At 39.9% G+C, this 20,063-nt stretch overlaps 1 protein-coding gene across 2 annotated transcripts in view; it reads left to right on the top strand.

Moving 5' to 3' along the window:
* Nucleotides 1-20,063, top strand: part of LOC126094763 (3'-5' RNA helicase YTHDC2-like) — a 287,438-nt gene that overhangs the window by 103,467 nt on the left and 163,908 nt on the right. For both annotated transcript variants that reach the window (XM_049909315.1, XM_049909314.1), the window contains exons 10-11: nt 693-874; nt 11,005-11,171. In XM_049909315.1, coding sequence (XP_049765272.1) covers nt 693-874; nt 11,005-11,171 — 349 coding nt within the window. The remainder of the gene's footprint in view (nt 1-692; nt 875-11,004; nt 11,172-20,063) is intronic.

Here is a 20,063-nt window from a genome sequence, read left to right as displayed (position 1 = left end):
TGTTTCTGAAAATGTTTTGTGCCTGAAAATTCATCAAAGAAGGCCTGACATGCTTGCAGCTGGTGTACTCATTTTGCACGACAATGCAAGACATTATATTTCCCTACCAGTATGAGAAACAGTTGACAAGTATGGATGGGAACTACTTCCCCACCTACCATTCAGTCCTGATATGAGCCCAGCAGATTTTGATTTTGTTTCCCAAATTGAAGGAACAAATCCGTGGAAAACGTTTTGGTACAACTAATGAAGCTTCCAATGCAACTGACCCGAGTAATCAGACAACTCAACAGTGAAGGTGCCTTATATGGAATGCACAAGTTGCCAAAATGTTGGGAAGCTGTCATAAGCCAGAATGGAGATTATATTGAAGGCCTGTAAAAGAATTTTGTAAAATAAATTATTTTCTTCTATTCTGTCCTAAAGTATCTTTTGAAATGTCTCTTGAATATAAGTTAAGTGTTATTTGAATATAACATCATCCTTGGTTGCAGTGATTTAAACAATTGTGTGTCCATAGCATTTGCTAGAAATCTAAAACCAGTTTCCTTAAGATTACTAGAAGTTGAAAGTTTTGATTTATGTTATGTTCTCTACCTCTGTTAATTGTCTACTTGTGGACATATGGTTGCAAGCACATCGCCATAATCCAAGTCTTTGGCTCTAGCATTCTGTCTGTTTTTCTATAACAGCATTCTGAAACAGGAGTGAGTCCACTGATGGTGGCTGCAGGTCGTGGTTGTCTTAATACAGCAGAACAGTTGCTCAGCCTTGGAGCGAATGTTTGCTTGCGCTCATCTAATGATTGGACAGCTTTAGATTGGGCACACAATCTTAACCAGCCAGCAATGGTCGAATTGCTGGAGGCTTACATGTAAGTAATATATACTTTAGCATTTGTGAAATATCCCAACTTTGGTATAAATGGCTGAATTGCTCCAAGACTTGTAAAAAGTATATTGTGAAGGACTGAAATATGAACTATGCAAGAGATACTTAGTGGAATATTTTCTCAATAACTTGAATGTTCTCTCCCCCACTCTCTTCATGTCTTTGTGCTCTCTCTCTCTCTCTCTCTCTCTCTCTCTCTCTCTCTCTCTCTCTCTCTTTCTTTCTCTGTCTATCACTTCCCCCTCCCCCTTTTTATGTCCATCTTCTCCTCCCATGTGTTTTCATTTCCTCCTGCCTCCTCTCTCTGTCCATCTCCTCCCTTCTACTTCATATGTCCATTTCCTTGGACCCCTCTGTTGTTTCTCTCCTCCTCACCCTCTCTGACCTTGAGCTTTGTTTATTGTTATTGCTAATTCACTTTCTTTAGTAGGAGTATTCTAATCATAAGCTGATAAGCTGTAAATACAACTTCTCTTGTTTGCAAACAACATTTCACTCTCAATATATATAACTTATGTCTGTCCAAATGTTGATTAGAGTACCATATTTACTCGAATCTAAGCCACACTCGAGTCTAAGCCACACCTGAAAAATGAGACTCGAAATCACGGGAAAAAAAATTTCCCGAATCTTAAGCCGCACCTGAAATTTGAGACTCAAAATTCAAGGGGAGAGAAAAGTTATAGGCCACATCTCCAAATCGAAACAAAGTTGGTCCATTGTAATATGAGACACAATTTAGATCGAGTGAATGACGATACAGCTACAGCAGTTTGGTTCCAATCGTAAGCTTAGCAGTTAAGCGTTACCAGGTAGCCATTGCTATGCGTCAGGTGCTCCGTCCGTATTTATACGGGTACCCTTCCTTTTCCACGTGCTTCGTCTGGTTTGAATTGATTGCTTATTTTTCTTTGATCTGATAAGTGCAGTTTTCTTTGTTATAGGTGTTTACATCGCTCTAAGCTGAAAATCCATTACTGTACTGTGTCATGCATTGTTTGTCGCATTCTGATAGTGCGTGTTTACAGCCTGTCGCCGCTCGCAGCATGGCTTGCTTTTGTGTGCGCTACCGCCGCTTACAATAAAAAAAGAGAGGAATCGTCTCATTAGCAAAACAATGGCAAGAAACTGCTATTTGTTGTTACTTACACTGCTGCTTTCTTTGGTAATGATCAACAAGAATCAAATAATAGACTGCGTATGATAGAAGATGTTCTGAACGAGAGTTTAACGAAAATTTTTCTCCATTTGGAAATCTTTGCAGGCGCCTCTTTAGTACATTACATTCTGCACAGAAATTAGAGTCACCTTAGATTTAAAAATCTAGTCAGTTGCGCGTTCTTCATTTCTGACTGTATCAGTATTCAGCATAAGAATAATATGAATATAAACATGACATGATATGTATATTCTTCCGCGTTTGCTGTTGTCTCACTCTAGTTTCGTAGTTTATTAGGCAGACAGGATTTAAATGAGATAGCAGCAAACATGAAACAATACATGGCAAAATGTTTATATTCGTATTATTCTTATGGTGACGAGAATAATGCATGTGATTCACAATTTATAAAAGTTCCTATTAGCAACCATCTCTTCTCACAGATAGGAAAAAAATTCAGAACGTAGAGTTGGCCATATTGACAAACATCCCAAACAGACTTGCCAGTCGGATTTTCGTAGTACATTGAAATGCTGCTACATTCGAAGATGAACAATACGGAATTTGTATTTACTTCGTTGGATAATGTATGAAAATGTAGTGGTCGAAACTCGGGGCGGAGAAAAAAAGCTCATCTTCCACCTTTTTTTTAAATTTATTTCTTGGCGCAGAGTTTTTGGCGCCAGGATTTATCTTTGTGCCTACAAAGCATGCCTGTGTAGCGCTACATATATTTGACGGCAGAAGTAAGTTGTGGCGGCACCCACCAACATTTTTCAGAACTTCCACTTGCTTTGCACTCGATTCTAAGCCACAGGCGGTTTTTTGGATTACAAAAACCGGAAAAAATGTGCGGCTTAGATTCGAGTTAATACGGTACTGTGTAAGAATTTGAAGTAAATCGGTCAAGAACTTTTCGAGGTTTTCGGTAATAATGTTTGCCCTCTACAAATTCCATATTTACTTATGTATTATATATGCTTAAATATAGGTACATAAAAACAGGCTTATTCAAATGTAAAATTTCGAAGCAATCAGTGAAGAAATGGCAGAGATTTAAGATATTGAAGAAACTAACATGTACATTTTTAAATAGATTTCCCCTAAAATATTTATATATACATTTATATATTATCTATCTATAAACAAAGATGATGTGACTTACCAAACGAAAGTGCTGGCAGGTCGATAGACACACAAACAAACACAAACATACACACAAAATTCAAGCTTTCGCAACCAACCTTTGCTTTGTCAGGAAAGAGGGAAGGAGAGGGAAAGACGAAAGGATGTGGGTTTTAAGGGAGAGGGTAAGGAGGCATTCCAATCCCGGGAGCGGCAAGACTTACCTTAGGGGGAAAAAAGGACGGGTATACACTCGCGCGCACACACACACACATATCCATCCGCACATACACAGACGCAAGCAGACATTTGTAAAGGCAAAGAGTTTGGGCAGAGATGTCAGTCGAAACAGAAGTACAGAGGCAAAGATGTTGTTGAAAGACAGGTGAGATATGAGCGGCGGCAAATTGAAATTAGAAATTAGCAGAGATTGAGGCCTGGCGGATAACGAGAAGAGAGGATATACTGAAGTGCAAGTTCCCATCTCCGGAGTTCTGACAGGTTGGTGTTAGTGGGAAGTATCCAGATAACCCGGACGGTGTAACACTGTGCCAAGATGTGCTGGCCGTGCACCAAGGCATGTTTAGCCACAGGGTGATCCTTATTACCAACAAACACTGTCTGCCTGTGTCCATTCATGCGAATGGACAGTTTGTTGCTGGTCATTCCCACATAGAAAGCTCATCCTTTCGTCTTTCCCTCTCCTTCCCTCTTTCCTGACGAAGCAATGGTTGGTTGCGAAAGCTTGAATTTTGTGTGTATGTTTGTGTTTGTTTGTGTGTCTATCGACCTGCCAGCACTTTCGTTTGGTAAGTCACATCATCTTTGTTTTTAGATATATTTTTCCCATGTGGAATGTTTCCCTCTATTATATTTATATATTATCTATATGTTATATAAAAATACACATCTATTTGAATGTTGCATTGTGTCAAAATTTCAAAGCCCTTGGTGAAGAAATTTTGGAGATATATGATTTTGAAGAAACAAACATTTACATTTTTATTTATATAGATAGTTTTCGGTTTTTGCACATATGGGGCTTCTCATTGCTTGTTGTTGAAGTTTGCGTTGGATTAGCCTTAAGCAGAGATATTTATCTGTCTTGAAATGCAGTTTCTTGGGAATGAAATGAAATTACATTCATAGACAATCAAATTAATGGCACTTTGTCTAGTAGTGTGTAGTAGCAAATTGTACCCTAATGATGGGAGTGATGCTTTATAGCATGGACTCCAGAAGACCCTGAAAATGTTGGGGAGCATTCCTGATTCATGAATGCTCAACCTATATGATCAGACAGCATGTTTTTATTACTCGTGAGTGAGAGACGATGACAGACATATTAGATGGGCCCATTTCATCCCCTGTAAACAATCTTCATATGATGGGACCTGAAACACATACCTGAAAATCCCCTAATGGCAAGTAGGATTCATCGCATTGTGTGTTTTTCAGCATACTTTGTAGCTAGCCCTTGCCATGTACTAACACGTACTGCAACTTACCAGTGGCTGGGTGAAACTTTTCCATGCTTCAGGCATCCAGACTAACATCAATATGCAATACGCTGATGCCTACTGCAGCTGAACCTGGTGGTGGATTTTTTTCCTGAATCAATATACTCACAGAACGTTGTTGATACTGTGGGACATGAAAAGCCCTGTGCCTGCTTGACCGTGGAGATGTGTGACTCATAGAAAGGACACCCACAATCTGACCGTAATCTGATCAACTAATATTGTACATTTTGCTTTTCTGGTCCTGACTGCTCTGCTGACTTACAGCACAAAGTCTTATGACATCCCGTTCACAAGACATGACAAACTGTTCCATTCTTCATGGAAACATCTCCAAGAATGATTACTCTGAATTTGTCATGAGTGACCATTGATAGATGATTGTGCAATGATTTGTTTATCCTGGGGCACAAGGTAGAATGCATGCAGGTATGGGAACCCATGTATGTTGTACTCATTGCCAGTTCGTCATTAGAAGTTTTGAATTTCAAAAGTGAGAGTTTCCAGGAGTAACGTTATACATGACAATCAGAAGTTGTTGTTCTGCGTCATTACTCTATTGCAAACCTTGAGCATACTTGCAGTAAATTTTTATCACATATCTGCAGAACAAAATATGTTTTGTGAAATAATACAGTGATCTTTCATAAGTGTGCCTTGTGCAATATGTAATTTTTAGTAAATCATATTTTTGTTATGTAATAGGAAGCAAAGGCACCAAAACCTGCCATATTGAAACAAAAATATTTCTTCTGGTATGTAGATGATACATTTGTGGTGTGGCCACATGAAATGGGAAAACTTGAAGAATTCCTGGAACCCTTAAATCCATCCATTGTAATATAAAATTTGTGATGGAACTGGAAAAAGATGGACAGTTGCCTTTCCATGATGTCTTAGTTAACAGAACAATGGCTCATAATGTATGTATAAAATCTACACAAACTCACCTCTATTTCCATGCCTTTAGTCATCACCATCCTTTACAAAGAAGTTTGATGTCAAAGACTCTGGTCCTTAGAGCTCGATCACTATCACATATGGAGAGTCTTATTGAAGGATTACATCACCTACGACTAGTGTTCCGAAGGAATGGGTACTTGGATCATTAGACTGACCTGGTGTTGCAGTCAAAATCAAGAATGCCTGGGAAAGAACTTGAGTCTGAGACAGAGGATGAAAAGCCAAGAAGAATTGCCTTTAGACCTCATGCTGAGCCAGTATCTGGAAAAGATCTGTAGACTCCTACAGAAACATGGCATTGAGTGTATTTTGCTCCCTTCAACAAAGATAAAAGGTTTAGATGTAATGTTAAAGACAATCTATGTCTCCAAAACCCTAGTGTATATTGCATTCCATGTGGTGTGCCGTGTCTTAAGAGGGCCAGACTATCAGAACAGTCAAGGATACATGCGAAGAACAACAGCCACACACAGGACTAAAACAACAAACTATTTATTTATTTATTTATTGTATGACGATACATGAACAAAGATTACAAAACTACTACACATCAACATTTAATCACAGCTCTCCAGCATAAAATAACACAAATGAAAACAACTACGTACAGATATTGAGGTCTTTTATGTATTTAATCACATCATTTGTGCTGTCAGAAAATCTTCAAAAGGATCCTTGTAGGCATATGTGGGACATGTTGGTGCAACTTGGCCAACTGTTGTTCTGCACCACAATCACACGATGGTGATGAAGATTGTAGAGGACAGGTTCATTGCCAGCAGCTTTTCCATTCATTAGTGATATTGAATTAAGCTCCCATGAGAGACCTGCCTGTGATGAGAGTCATATGTCTTGACCTTAGCCGTTTTCACTCTTCAGGGAATATATTGTTCCATATTGGAAGGTTGGCGTTATCAGCAATCTTCAAGTATTCACCCAGTAGCATGCTTTTCCGTCTGATAGCAGGAGGTGGAATGTGGCTCAAGATAGGTAACCAGTATGTGGGAGTAGATCATATTGAGTCACTAACAATGGACATGGCCTGGTTAAGTTGTTCATCGATCTTTTTTATGTGTGGATTGTTAAGCCAGACAGGTACACAGTACTCTGAGTGCTGATACCTGAAGAGTGTGTGCTGATGATCCCCAACGAGTACTATGGAGTTTATGGAGAATGTTGTTTCTGCTTTTGAGCTTAGCAGATGTTTGTGTCACATGCCCGTTAAAAAGAAAGTGTCTTATTTGTGATCCCAAGGTATTATGGGTGCATGTTATGATGAAATTTGTCTCACTCAAAATACACATCAAATGCTCTGTGTGCCACTCTATCGCACCAATGGAAACATGAAACTTCTGTTTTATTTGCCTTTGGTTGTAACCTCCATTTACAGAAATATTGGCTTCAGATGTTTAGATCAGAAGCTAGGGTTTCTTCATTTGTTTCGAAGGTTTTGTGTTGGGTAGCTGTTTCCCAGTCGTCCCCATAGCCAAACTTTCTGGACTGTGTTGGAGGAACATCAGGTATATATAAATTAAATACGAGGGGAGCAAGGACAGATCCCTGTGGTAAGCCATTATTCAATACTTTTGGACAGGTAGTGTAGTTACTGTAAATCGCTTTTCAGCTAACATGCATGGAACAAGGGGTAATAAACCAGTCCATGGCTACAACCCATCAAATGCTGCACTTAGATCACAAAAAGCAACTGATATTTTCTGCTTCATTTGGTATCCTGCTTCAACAAATGATGTTAAAGATAAGATTTAGGTCACTGGACTAATCCAGTTGTATAGGCTTCTTTCAAGGAACTTATAAATAGAGCTCAATTGGGCGATAGTTCTTAGATTGGTCTGATGCCTTGCTGGGCTTTAGTATTGCTAGGATTTTGAATTGCTTATTTTTAGTGTGATTGAACCAGATTTCTTAATGTCAAAGAAGAAATTCGCCAGCCATCTTTTTGTGTAGTTCCTGCTATGCAGAAAATATTCTGGCTAGATTGCATCATTTCTTGGTGCCATTCTAGCTTTTAGAGTTGTAAGAGCAGCAGAAATTTTGGATGTAGAGAAAGTTCTTGAGAACTCAGATTGTTCATTAGGGTTCTTTTTGAACAATGTAGGTTTGCATCTGATGTATCTTTTATGAATTTTATCCCTTGGTGCTCTGGATGTGAACAGTAAATGTGATGTAATCCTATTAGTTGATATACGAGTGTTGTTCCTTACTTTAATTTTGTTTCAATCCAGCTCCCTTAGTAATTACCATCCTTCCATACTGGATGTCTGAAAACTGAGTGACTCAACAGTCTCTATCCACCAAGGTTGTCTGGCTGTATCAAGGGTAAGATGTACATTATCTGATATTTCTGGGTCCCTCATTTTTAGAAATTCGTTATATTGTTTCTTATTAGTTTCATCCCAACCTAATGCAAAACAATGACTGTTCCTGTCCATAACATTCCATAAGCCATACATGTCCTCCTGGTAGTTCTAAAGAACAGTCACTTCAAGACAAATATCTAAAGCCAAGAAGGAGAGACAGCCAGATAATCTCAAGAATCGCTTGGCTAAAATGAATTTGTCACAAGACATAGGCTCACACGGTTCTTCTCATGGCCTTCCAGCTATTAATAACCAAGCAAATCAGCTGTCACTGACCATAGTCACGAGTATAATCATGAAATGAAATTGATGAATATAATCATGAAATGAAATATGATGGGATTGTAGTGCAAACACCACGTTTCTGGTACCCTATAATTAAGGAGTCTTATCAAAATAAAGCTGGTTAAAATCTAATTAACAGAGTCTGAGCTTTCCATTTCAAAAAGGCTTGAGGCCTGGCACTCAATTTATTAAGATCTCAGGGTCCATGACATCTACCAAAGCTGGGCAAAACTGAGATAATTTGTGTTTCACAGAATATTAGTGCAGGCTCTGAAAAACAAAAGAGCATCAAAGGAAATAATGTATGTTAGGATAGACCTCAGCTGTACATAGCAATGCGAAGTCGACAGTAGTTCACAGACTGGTTGCAGTCCAGACAGCAAGTTCACATAACAAGAAAACTCACAGCACCTGAATCTGGGTCAGTCGTTGAAATATTGCGCATAAAAAGCTAACATCTTGGCCTCAGCCAGAAGGACACCACTACTCAATCAAATTGAGATCATGCATAAAGAAATGTATTCTGCAGGTCAAGTTCACACTTGTCTTACTTTATTGCTGGATAAGTACCATGCATAGTAAAATAAAAATCTAATGGGTATCAATGCCACCTGTATATCAGGTAGAGAAATTTTCCCCTATCTCACATAAACCGATCCAAAAAACAATTGCACCACTTCCATATCTTCAGAACTATGTGGGTTTTGATTCATGGGGAGAAGGCATTGAAAACATAAAACTGTAAGAACTGGAAAAATAACTTTACCATGAATAACATAAAAAACAGTAACCAATATAAAGGCAGTCTGTTTGACAATGCAATTATTTACTCATCAGTGAACCAAAATCTGCTGTAATATCATTTGGGTTGTGCATTATAGCATGCTTGAATCCTCCTTGGCATGCTGTCCACATTGTGTCTGAGATGTTGATACCCAGGCCTGTTGCATTGTTCGATAGTGATCCACCTGAGGGCATGTGGTGTGTGAAGAGGAATCCTGCAATGATGCGCTGCAGGTTTCAACTCATCCCAGGCATGCTGCCCAGTCCTCAAGTTATCCTTGACAGTGATGAGATGTGTCTGACATCTATAAATAATATTGACCCAAAACATGAGTAACGCACTTCTGTGCCGAACCTGACCCTGATCTGTGCACTGATACCTGGCCAAATGCACACTCTTCTACGATGATCATCAAGTACCAGAAAAATCCTGATGCCATTGATCCAGGTTTCATTCCAAATGTTCTGTTGGGAACCTCCTTCCAGTGGTACAGTGCTAGAGTTTGTACTGCTGTTCATAATTGCCTAGAGACCGAATTGGTTGTGTGGGAATCATTTCCACTGTTTGGGTGTATATAGCTATGCCAGTTCTCTTGAAGAAGGCATCACTCAGATATATTGAGTACTGATATGAGCCAAAACTTGTAATTAGTAGTTACCAGTTGGTTTTGTTTACTGTGAGTGACCACAAGGAGGCAGATCTGCAGTGCATGTTGTCAGACGATCATGCTGCCAACCCACCTTGCTATAAAGTGACAGTGTTCACACACTATAAATTTGAAATGGCCACATTACCCTATTCATGATTGGAGATACAATGCTCTCTGCTTAACTCCACTGAATATGCAGGTTTACTTTTACGTTATTACACAGTTGTGTAATAAACGCATGTAAATGTACCAATTTATTCTAGTCAAAGGAGTTTTGAGAAAGAAATTTCCAAGCAAGTCATGAGAATGGTCCAAAACTTACCATGTCAGTGCCATCTGCTTTCACTGGATAGTAAATGCTTATAATTAGACTGCATTAGGATGTCAGTGTACATTGGCTTTCCATGCATGGCATTTGGCAGGGCTACTGCATGTTAACAGTAACAAAATTTAGATTTTATTTCAAGAATTGGAAAAAACACAGTAGTTGAAATACTGTAGCTCTACCAAGGATGAAATGAGTAGAACATTTTAGCCACATATAGCACAAAATAAACAGACTTTCTAGTTACTGCCCATCTGCTTGCCATTAATATTTTGATCAGAAACAAGATTGTTAGTAAAACATGGGGTAATTGTCTGATAAAGTACATAAATGCATTGAGTTTGAATCTTTAGGATTCCGTAGTTCTTTGTTTCTTACACATGTATCATGATATAGAAGGAGATTGTGTGGAACATTATTAGTTGTGACTAAACTTTAAGCTTCAGTATATTATGTATAAGTTCTTTTTAAATTTATATTACTTGAAATATAGCATTAAAACTTAATTATATTGTTGCATTAATCTGTGAATTCTTACATTATTTCTCTCTCTCCCTCTCTCTCTGTCCATTCTGAGTGATTTGCGTTTCATCACACACTGTAATTACTGCAGTCTCTATGCATTGCCCTGCAGCAATCATTGCATTTGATTCCCTTTTTTTATGGTTCATTGACAAGTTGCTATTAAATAATATTATATAAGACCAGAAAGTGGAATATTTCTGTTTATTTGTTTAAAAGAGGAAAATATGAGTTGCAATTCATCACATAATGTAATGCGTAAAGGTTATGTAAAATTGATTTTATTCAGTGTACTTCTGGTAGTAGTCCATTAGTTTGGTGGGAGAGCGCTACAGAAGCATCAGTCATATTAAAAAGTGGGAAAAATGCTTTGAATTCCAATAACACTTGACTTTTACATCAGGAATGCAGAAATGGTTGTTGCCGAACCTTTGCCTGGATTGACAGAAGTAGTGAGTGAAGAAGATAGAAAACTGCTGGAGATCTATCACCATAGCTTCAATGATGAAAATATTGATATGGATCTTCTGATGAAACTGCTTATTGACATACATTCATCAGGAACTAAGGGTAAGCATCAAAGATATTTTTTTTTTCAAATTGTGTTAGCTGAGATATGCAACATTGCCTGGCTATTTTATTTATTCCACTCTTCTGTTAGTCCATCTCCTCCTCCCACTTCACAGTTGTCATGTTATAAAGCATGCTCGGGAGCAGGATACTGCATATTGCCAGTATGCACCCTCTGCCTATGCCCATTCATCCTAATTGATAAATTGGTGGTAGTCATGGTGATATAAAAGGCTGGGCAGCTGTTATGTAAACACTGTTTAGTCTTAATTTACATTAATTCCTTCCACCTCAGCATTTCTTCAAAGTAACTACTCTTGTCTTCACTCAGTATTAGTTTTCTACATCTTTCATTGTGTTACCCATCTATTTTTCATTACCCCCCTCCCACTTCTGTTACTACAATGCACTCTTACTAAAACTCATGCACAATGTTTAAGCAGTAATCTCTCTCTCGCTTATCACCCGGTCTTCCACCTTTACATTCTTAGGTTTTCAAATCTCGTCTGATATAGTCACCAACAGTCTTTCCTTCTCATCCTGTCTGGTAAGTCTCCCCTGACCTGCAGTTCTGGATGACTTTCCTGAAGTCTGCCCCTTTTTATAGACTTCTCCAGTCCTTTTCCTTCACCCCTCTTCCTTCCCCTTCAACCCTTCTGCCAGAAGCAGGAGCCACTGGCTCCAAAAGCTTGCTTAATTATAACATTCTTTTATGTGTGTGTTCTGTTGCCACTTTGTGAGTAGATTTTTTTTTATCTATCCAATTAAATTATTTTGTCAAAAAATGATTGTTTTCAGGTAATAAGCAATAAATATACAATGTTTGGTTGAAATTGATCAGGGGCTTAGGAGGAGATGTTAAACATAAGCATATGTGCCATATGTTGCACAGATATATGTCTGATTCTCTGTTGTTTTCCACCACACAATTCTTGAGAAGGTCTTAAATTTATCTATGGTATTCAACAATGTGGCTTGATCTTAAGTCCCGAATATACAGTAATAAGGCACGCCTAACAAAATTTCTTGAAATTCCTGCATGTGTTCCTGAATAATGCTTTAATATCACCCTGTTTTTATTTCCACTTCTTCGGGATATAGGTGGCTCTTAACCCCACAGTGCTCTGTGTGTCTTGCCAGATAGTAAGTAACCAGTAAACACTCAGTTCTGAGTTCCTGGTTATTTTACAAATGAGTTAGGGTGTTAAATATTTAAAACAATAGGAAATTCAGGATGGAATAATGTCAGTATTATGAAAAGGAAGGTTGCTACTTACCATATAGCAGAAACGCTGAGTCACAGACAGGCTCACCAAAAGACTACTAAAGGCATTCTTCTGAAATAGACACCACACACACACACACACACACACACACACACACACACACACACACACACATGGCTTACAAACACACATAGTCACTGTGTCTGGCTGCTGCACCAGTCTGCCCCCCCCCCCCCCCCCTTTCCCCACACACACACACACACACACACACACACACACACACACACACACAAATGCAGCTCGCACACACATGACCACTGTCTGTGGGTGCTGAGGCCAGACTGGCCTTGGCAGCCAGAGACAGCGGTCATGACTGTATGAGCTGTGTTTGTGTGAATGTGTGTGTTTGTTGTCTATTTCAGAAGGAGGCTTTCTGTCCAACAGTTTACTTGTTTAGAAGTCTTTTTGTGTGTCAGTCCGTCGTTCACCATCTCTGCTATATGGGGAGTAGCAATCTAGCTTTTTCATAATATTGTGTTACATACAGTGAAACCCCGCTTTTACACTTTTCAAGGGACATAAAAAAAATGGTGTAAGAGGTGGGAAAATGTAAAATGTGGAAAATAACATTTTAAGCAGTGGCAGTTACGTATAGGATGCCCCCTTGCACTTCATGTTTGATATATGTACATATATCAACATAACAGGCATGAAAAGACTTATCAGGGACTTGTTTACTGTCTAATGAGGGTTTATTATCTAATAAAAATCACTGATGTAACTGGAACTGATATCTGTCTGAGAAGTAGGAACGTTTGACCCAGTTTCGTATGTCATAAATATGAAACTTACTGGCAGATTAAAACTGTGTGTCGGACCGAGACTCGAACTTGGGACCTTTGCCTTTCGCGGGCAAGTGCTCTACATCTGAGATACCCAAGCATGACTCACGACTCCTCCTCACAGCTTCAATTCTGCCAGTACCTCATCTCCTACCCTCCGGACCTCAGAGAAGCTCTTCTGCGAACCAAGCACTCCTGGAAAAAAGGCATGAGTGTTATGTGTTCTGTATTGGTGCGACATGACACATAGCTATGATGGGAGCACATTGTGATGTAAGTAATATGCTTACAAACAATATTAGTATTGTATGTGAATTGTGGGTGTGTGTGAGTGTGAGTCATTTGATATGTATCGGAGGCTGGCTGAGGTGCCTAAAATAAAGGGGGAAAAAAAAGGGAAAACACACATGTTATATATGTTTAGCTCACATTACAGCAATTCTTTTGTGAAGCTTAGTATGTGCTGTGATGCATTGTCAAAGCTCATTGCTGCAATTCTTTGTTGTGAGTTCTTTATGGCAGACTTCTTTGGCACTTCTCTGGGAAAAAAATAGTTCTTGCAGCATAAAAAAACAAAACACCATGTATTTTTAATTTGGACGTTTTTTCTCTATGCAGTTGTTCTCAAACTATTGCAAGGAAACTATTAGTTCGAAATATTTTATTATTTCAAATTGTAAGTCTTGCACCACAGCCTGGTAATGAGGTTGTTATCTTTTTGTTATTGGTCATATTTATTACAATAATTCAAAGTTGAGTGGCTCACTGCCCATTGTTAGAAGAATTTGCAGTGAATTAAGAGTGCAGATTGTGACTGGTAATCTGAGGGTAGCAGAAACTGACAGTCTGAAATTGTCATATTTCATTAAATTGTCTTGATATTTCGAAATGCATCCCTTAGCCATCTCTAAAAGTATTTCTAAATCTTGTGTATTCATCCACATGAAATTTCTGAATCCCATTCAAGGAAGTTATGCCCGTGTCTTTACAATCTTTAAAAGTGCTAAATACCTTTCTCAGCAGTGGACATTCATTTAAAACAGTGTTCTGTACAATTTGAAAGTGTCCAAACAAATAATATCTTCCTTCGCACCACACAGAGAATCATGTTTGCATGTATATTTGACCAAAGGAAACCAGAAAGCTGCAAGTTGAGTTATCTGGTGCTCTGCTGCAAAACTTCCTTTATATAAACAGAGTAAAGCTGCATCTCGCGATGTGTTTTATTCTACACGTAAATAATTGAAAGCCACAGGCTTTGGACTCGCAAGTATTTTTGCAATCATTTGGATGACGCTCAGGCGAGTTGCATGTTCCTAACCAGTAGTCCAACCGGGCAAAAGGGAGCTACAGTGTAACATAGAATCCAGGACACATTTCATTTCTGACAAATCTCCACGTCATTGAGAGGTGAATGGTAGGTTGAAAGATGGAGTGAAAAAAAGTGACCCAGCCAGGATTCGATCCTAAAACCCTTCGGTTTCTAGCTGTACTCTACTGCTAGAGCACCACACCATATGCAGTTTTTGTAATGTTTTCTGCTGCCTCAAGGCACTGCAAGTCTCTCAAATTATGGCTGCTATTTGATGGGTGGCAATGTTGTCATTTTCGCAAGTTCATCATAATTCAGACAATTTATATGAAATATTTATAAATTATATACAGAAACCTTCCCCGTGAGTCAGTGTATCTGGTAATGAAAACCTGATCAAAATCCTTACAGCAATTCCTGAGATGAACTTGCACATACAGACAGATGTGAGTAGACACATTTATCTATACTTGTAACAAGAACAATCAGTCAACATTGCAAATGGTGCCTATTTTTCTGGTAACTGTCGACTATCTTCAGACCAGTATGTATCTCTGAAATTACTAAAGTAGGCCAAGAAAATTTGGAAATTTTTGGTAAGGTCTTAAGGGACCAAACTGCTGATGTCATCAGTCCCTAAGCTTACACACTACTTAATCTAATTTAAACTAACTTACGCTAAGGATGACACACACACACACACACACCCATGCCCTAGGGAGAACTTGAACCTCTGACGGGGGAGGCCGCGGACTGTGACAAGATGCCTCAGACCGCTCGGCTACCCCAAGCGACCGGCCAGGAAAAATACAGCTATTCACCATATATAAATAAAATAAATAGGCATCAGAGCTACAAAATAAAAATATACCATATACGAGGGCAGTTCAATAAGTAATGCAACACTTTTTTTTCTGAAACAGGGGTTGTTTTATTCAGCATTGAAATACACCAGGTTATTCCCCAATCTTTTAGCTACACAACACTATTTTTCAACGTAATCTCCATTCAATGCTACGGCCTTACGCCACCTTGAAATGAGGACCTGTATGCCTGCATGGTACCATTCCACTGGTCGATGTCGGAGCCAACGTCGTACTGCATCAATAACTTCTTCATCATCCGCGTAGTGCCTCCCACGGATTGCGTCCTTCATTGGGCCAAACATATGGAAATCCGACGGTGCGAGATCGGGGCTGTAGGGTGCATGAGGAAGAACAGTCCACTGAAGTTTTGTGAGCTCCTCTCGGGTGCGAAGACTTGTGTGAGGTCTTGCGTTGTCATGAAGAAGGAGAAGTTCATTCAGATTTTTGTGCCTACGAACACGCTGAAGTCGTTTCTTCAATTTCTGAAGAGTAACACAATATACTTCAGAGTTGATCGTTTGACCACGGGGAAGGACATCGAACAGAATAACCCCTTCAGCGTCCCAGAAGACTGTAACCATGACTTTACCGGCTGAGGGTATGGCTTTAAACTTTTTCTTGGTAGGGGAGTGAGTGTGGCGCCACTCCATTGATTGCCGTTTTGTTTCAGGTTCGAAGTGATGAACCCATGTTTCATCGCCTGTAACAATCTTTGATAAGAAATTGTCACCCTCAGCCACATGACGAGCAAGCAATTCCGCACAGATGGTTCTCCTTTGCTCTTTATGGTGTTCGGTTAGACAACGAGGGACCCAGCGGGAACAAACCTTTGAATATCCCAACTGGTGAACAATTGTGACAGCACTACCAACAGAGATGTCAAGTTGAGCACTGAGTTGTTTGATGGTGATCCGTCGATCATCTCGAACGAGTGTGTTCGCACGCTCCGCCATTGCAGGAGTCACAGCTGTGCACGGCCGGCCCGCACACGGGAGATCAGACAGTCTTGCTTGACCTTGCGGCGATGATGACACACGCTTTGCCCAATGACTCACCGTGCTTTTGTCCACTGCCAGATCACCGTAGACATTCTGCAAGCGCCTATGAATATCTGAGATGCCCTGGTTTTCCGCCAAAAGAAACTCGATCACTGCCCGTTGTTTGCAACGCACATCCGTTACAGACGCCATTTTAACAGCTCCGTACAGCGCTGCCACGTGTCGGAAGTCAATGAAACTATAAGAGACGAAGCGGGAATGTTTGAAAATATTCCACAAGAAATTTCCGGTTTTTTCAACCAAAATTGGCCGAGAAAAAAAATGTGTTGCATTACTTATTGAACTGCCCTCGTATATACCTATTGATTACACATGGAGTCAAAGCACCGAGCCACTGTACATGCTCAGAGGCATCTGCTGTGAACTGCTGGCTAGCATAGGAAAGCTGCAGGTTACAAAGAAAGAGCCCCACCCGTCGATCTGTGCATGATCAATTGAACAACCAATAGCCTTAATACATACAAAATGGCATGTTTATGATTATAAGGACTTCATGCAGTACAGTAAGATTACAATCTTAATTACAATAGACAGTACATTTAAAATAATTGAAAAATAGATTAAATATTAGAGAAGCTGTTAGTAGAGGCTAATGCGTGATTAACTGCCCTCCATGCGCAATACACGAAAGTGTTAGATCTACATACCTTCCAAAGATTATGGCATAGTGTGTGAGATATTCACGCGAAGATGTGTAGATCAACACACAGTTTTGGTAAATGAATAAATCTAGGATAGCAGAAATATTCCTGTAGGATAAAATTGTCACTGAACTCTGCAATAATGTAACATATGCACATGAAAACATAATTTGCAGCATGTAGAATGTTTGAGAAGTGTATTGGATTGTGCTTTTATGGAAATTCTTTCTGTTTGGATTTGCATGATTTATAATTTTTTTGTAGATTTTGTTTTCTTCTTGGGTCTCGGTAGTTCAGAAGAATTAACGTTGAGAAATTGGATTGTGGAAGCTTGTTGGATTGTAATACTACCGTGAACATTGACTTAGTTTTTCTCCTTGGATTTAAATGATTCTTAGTTTCTTTGGTGCTTTTGCTGGTTTTTAGGCTCTCGATATTTTGTTTTTCAGTTAGGTTTGTTGTTTCTTCATTTCATAATTGACATTTGTTTTTGTTCCATAAAAACACGGGAGAACTGCCGGATATCAGTAACTTCCTGCCACGATATTTCGGCGCAGAGTCTTCTGGCCATCTTCAGGTGAATGCCACTGTAGTAGTACTGGCGAGTACGCGCTGAGCTCCGCTATTTAAAGCCTTCTGAGGTGACATTGCGCATGCGCTGCTCAGCGTGCGAGTTCATAACGGCTCCGTGCGCTGCACCTCGCGCCCTCCACTGCGAAAGCCTGGCGTATCGGTGTCAGGTCGATTTCCATCTTTATGCAGATAACTGCGTCGACTACGAAGTTTCTCTATAACAGGATTCCAAGCAGAGTTCAGCTGATAACCGCTATCTCGATTGATGAGAGTCTCGTTGTCAGACAATCTTATTTCCACAGATTCATTGATAATCGAGCTCCAAAAGTTTGATGTATGGGCTAAGATTTTTGTGTCGTTGTAATTCATGGAATGGTCTGTGGAAATACAATGTTCGGCGATTGCGGACTTGGTGGGTTGGAGGAGGCGAGTATGCCGTTGGTGTTCCACAATGCGTTCCTGTACAGTTCGTGTTGTTTGCCCTATATATGATTTGCCGCATTCACACGGAATTTTGTAAACACCTGGTTTACGCAGGCCCAGGTCGTCTTTAACGGATCCCACCAGTGATGAAATTTTGGAAGGAGGGCAAAAGATGACTCTCACTTGATACTTCCTCAATATTCTGCCTATCTGTGAAGAAATATTCCCAATAAATGGTAGATAAACAGTCGACCTGAAGGCCTCTTCCTCTTCCTTGTTCTGTCGTTTGTAGGTCTTCATCACTCTGTTCACTTGCCTAGGTGAAAAGCCATTCTTCAAAAATACTTTTTGCAGGTGTTCCATTTCCGCTTGAAGACTGTCGGCGTCAGAGATAGTATGGGCATGGTGGACCAAGGTTTTGAGAATGCCCATTGTTTGTGCTGGATGGTGGCAACTAGTAGCTTGTAGATACAGGTCTGTATGAGTGGGCTTTCTGTACACCGAGTGACCAAGTGTGCCATCACTCTTCCGTCGCACCAAGACGTCTAAAAATGGCAGACAACCATCTCTCTCTATCTCCATGGTAAATTTTATGTTTTCATGTACGGAGTTCATGTGACGTAAAAATTCTTGGAGACGGTCCAGACCATGAGGCCACACTATAAAAGTGTCATCAACGTACCGCCAAAATACTGTCGGTTTAAAAGTGGCAGAGTCGAGTGCTCTCTCCTCAAAATCCTCCATAAAAAGATTGGCCACCAGGGGAGACAGAGGACTCCCCATGGCGACACCATCAGATTGTTCGTAAAATTCGTTGTTAAATATAAAGTATGTAGAGGAGAGAGTGTGCTCAAACAACGCTGTAATGTCTGCACGAAACATATTGCCAATGAGATGTGGTGAGTCCACCAGAGGCACCTTTGTAAACAGTGAAACCACATCAAAACTGACCAATAAATCACTACTTTGCAGTTGTAGTGACCGAAGTCGACTGATAAAATCACCAGAATTCTTTATGTGATGTGCACACTTGCCTATCACTGGTTTGAGCAGAGATGCCAAGAATTTTGCTAGGTCGTAGGTGGCTGCTCCAATGTTACTCACAATTGGACGTAATGGCACATTTTCCTTGTGGATCTTAGGCAGTCCATATAGCCTAGGTGGAACTGAACTGTTTGGTTTCAGTCTCTTGATGACCTCCTTCGGTAGAGAACTATTTGATAAAAGTTCTGCTGTTTTTCGCGCTACTCTACTCGTGGGATCCTTATCGATCCCTGCACAATCACAATGAGTTGGTACGTAAGTTTAAAACGGCTGTTGTGAACTTGCTCAACGAGAGCTGCAAGATGTGGATCCACCCGTATATCGTGCCGAGCAAGCAACATGTGCCAGTACAATGCATTGACCATGGCCAAGGCCATGGCTGTGGTCGCGGGTGTCTACCCCTCCTGTGGTTGCGGTCGTCAACCTCACCACCATGAGGGAGATTGACCTGTGTGAATATGATTCCCTTGCCAGGATCATGGATCCTCTGCAGTATCTCGTTATGTTTTGGAAAGGGCAAAAATGAAATTGTTTCACAATCCCTCAAATAAATCCAGCTTCTGGGCAAACAAATCTGAACAAAAAGGGAATGTGGATGGATTTCTGCACATTTCAGCTTTTGGTCCATGAACACGACTTCAACTTGCCACTGCGATGTAGGGTACTTCTGTAACAATTTTTTGTAAACATGTATGTGAAGATGGAGTTGTTGAAGGTACACAGTAATAAACCAAAGCAAGATGCACTCACATAATTACACCCATCTGTAATGATGCACTCACAGAATTACACACATCTGTAATATGCCATTGCGAATGATGGCAATGTGAATCCAAATGGCTTAGGGCAGATGGTCATCCTTCCATTGTGATTTGTGAATAATCCGAGGTACCCCCATGAAGGTACA

The sequence above is a fragment of the Schistocerca cancellata genome, chromosome 8 (assembly GCF_023864275.1).
Source record: "Schistocerca cancellata isolate TAMUIC-IGC-003103 chromosome 8, iqSchCanc2.1, whole genome shotgun sequence".
Lineage (NCBI taxonomy): Eukaryota > Metazoa > Arthropoda > Insecta > Orthoptera > Acrididae > Schistocerca > Schistocerca cancellata.
The sequence above is the reverse complement of the archived record's forward strand: the minus strand, read 5'-3'. Positions and strand labels throughout refer to the sequence as shown.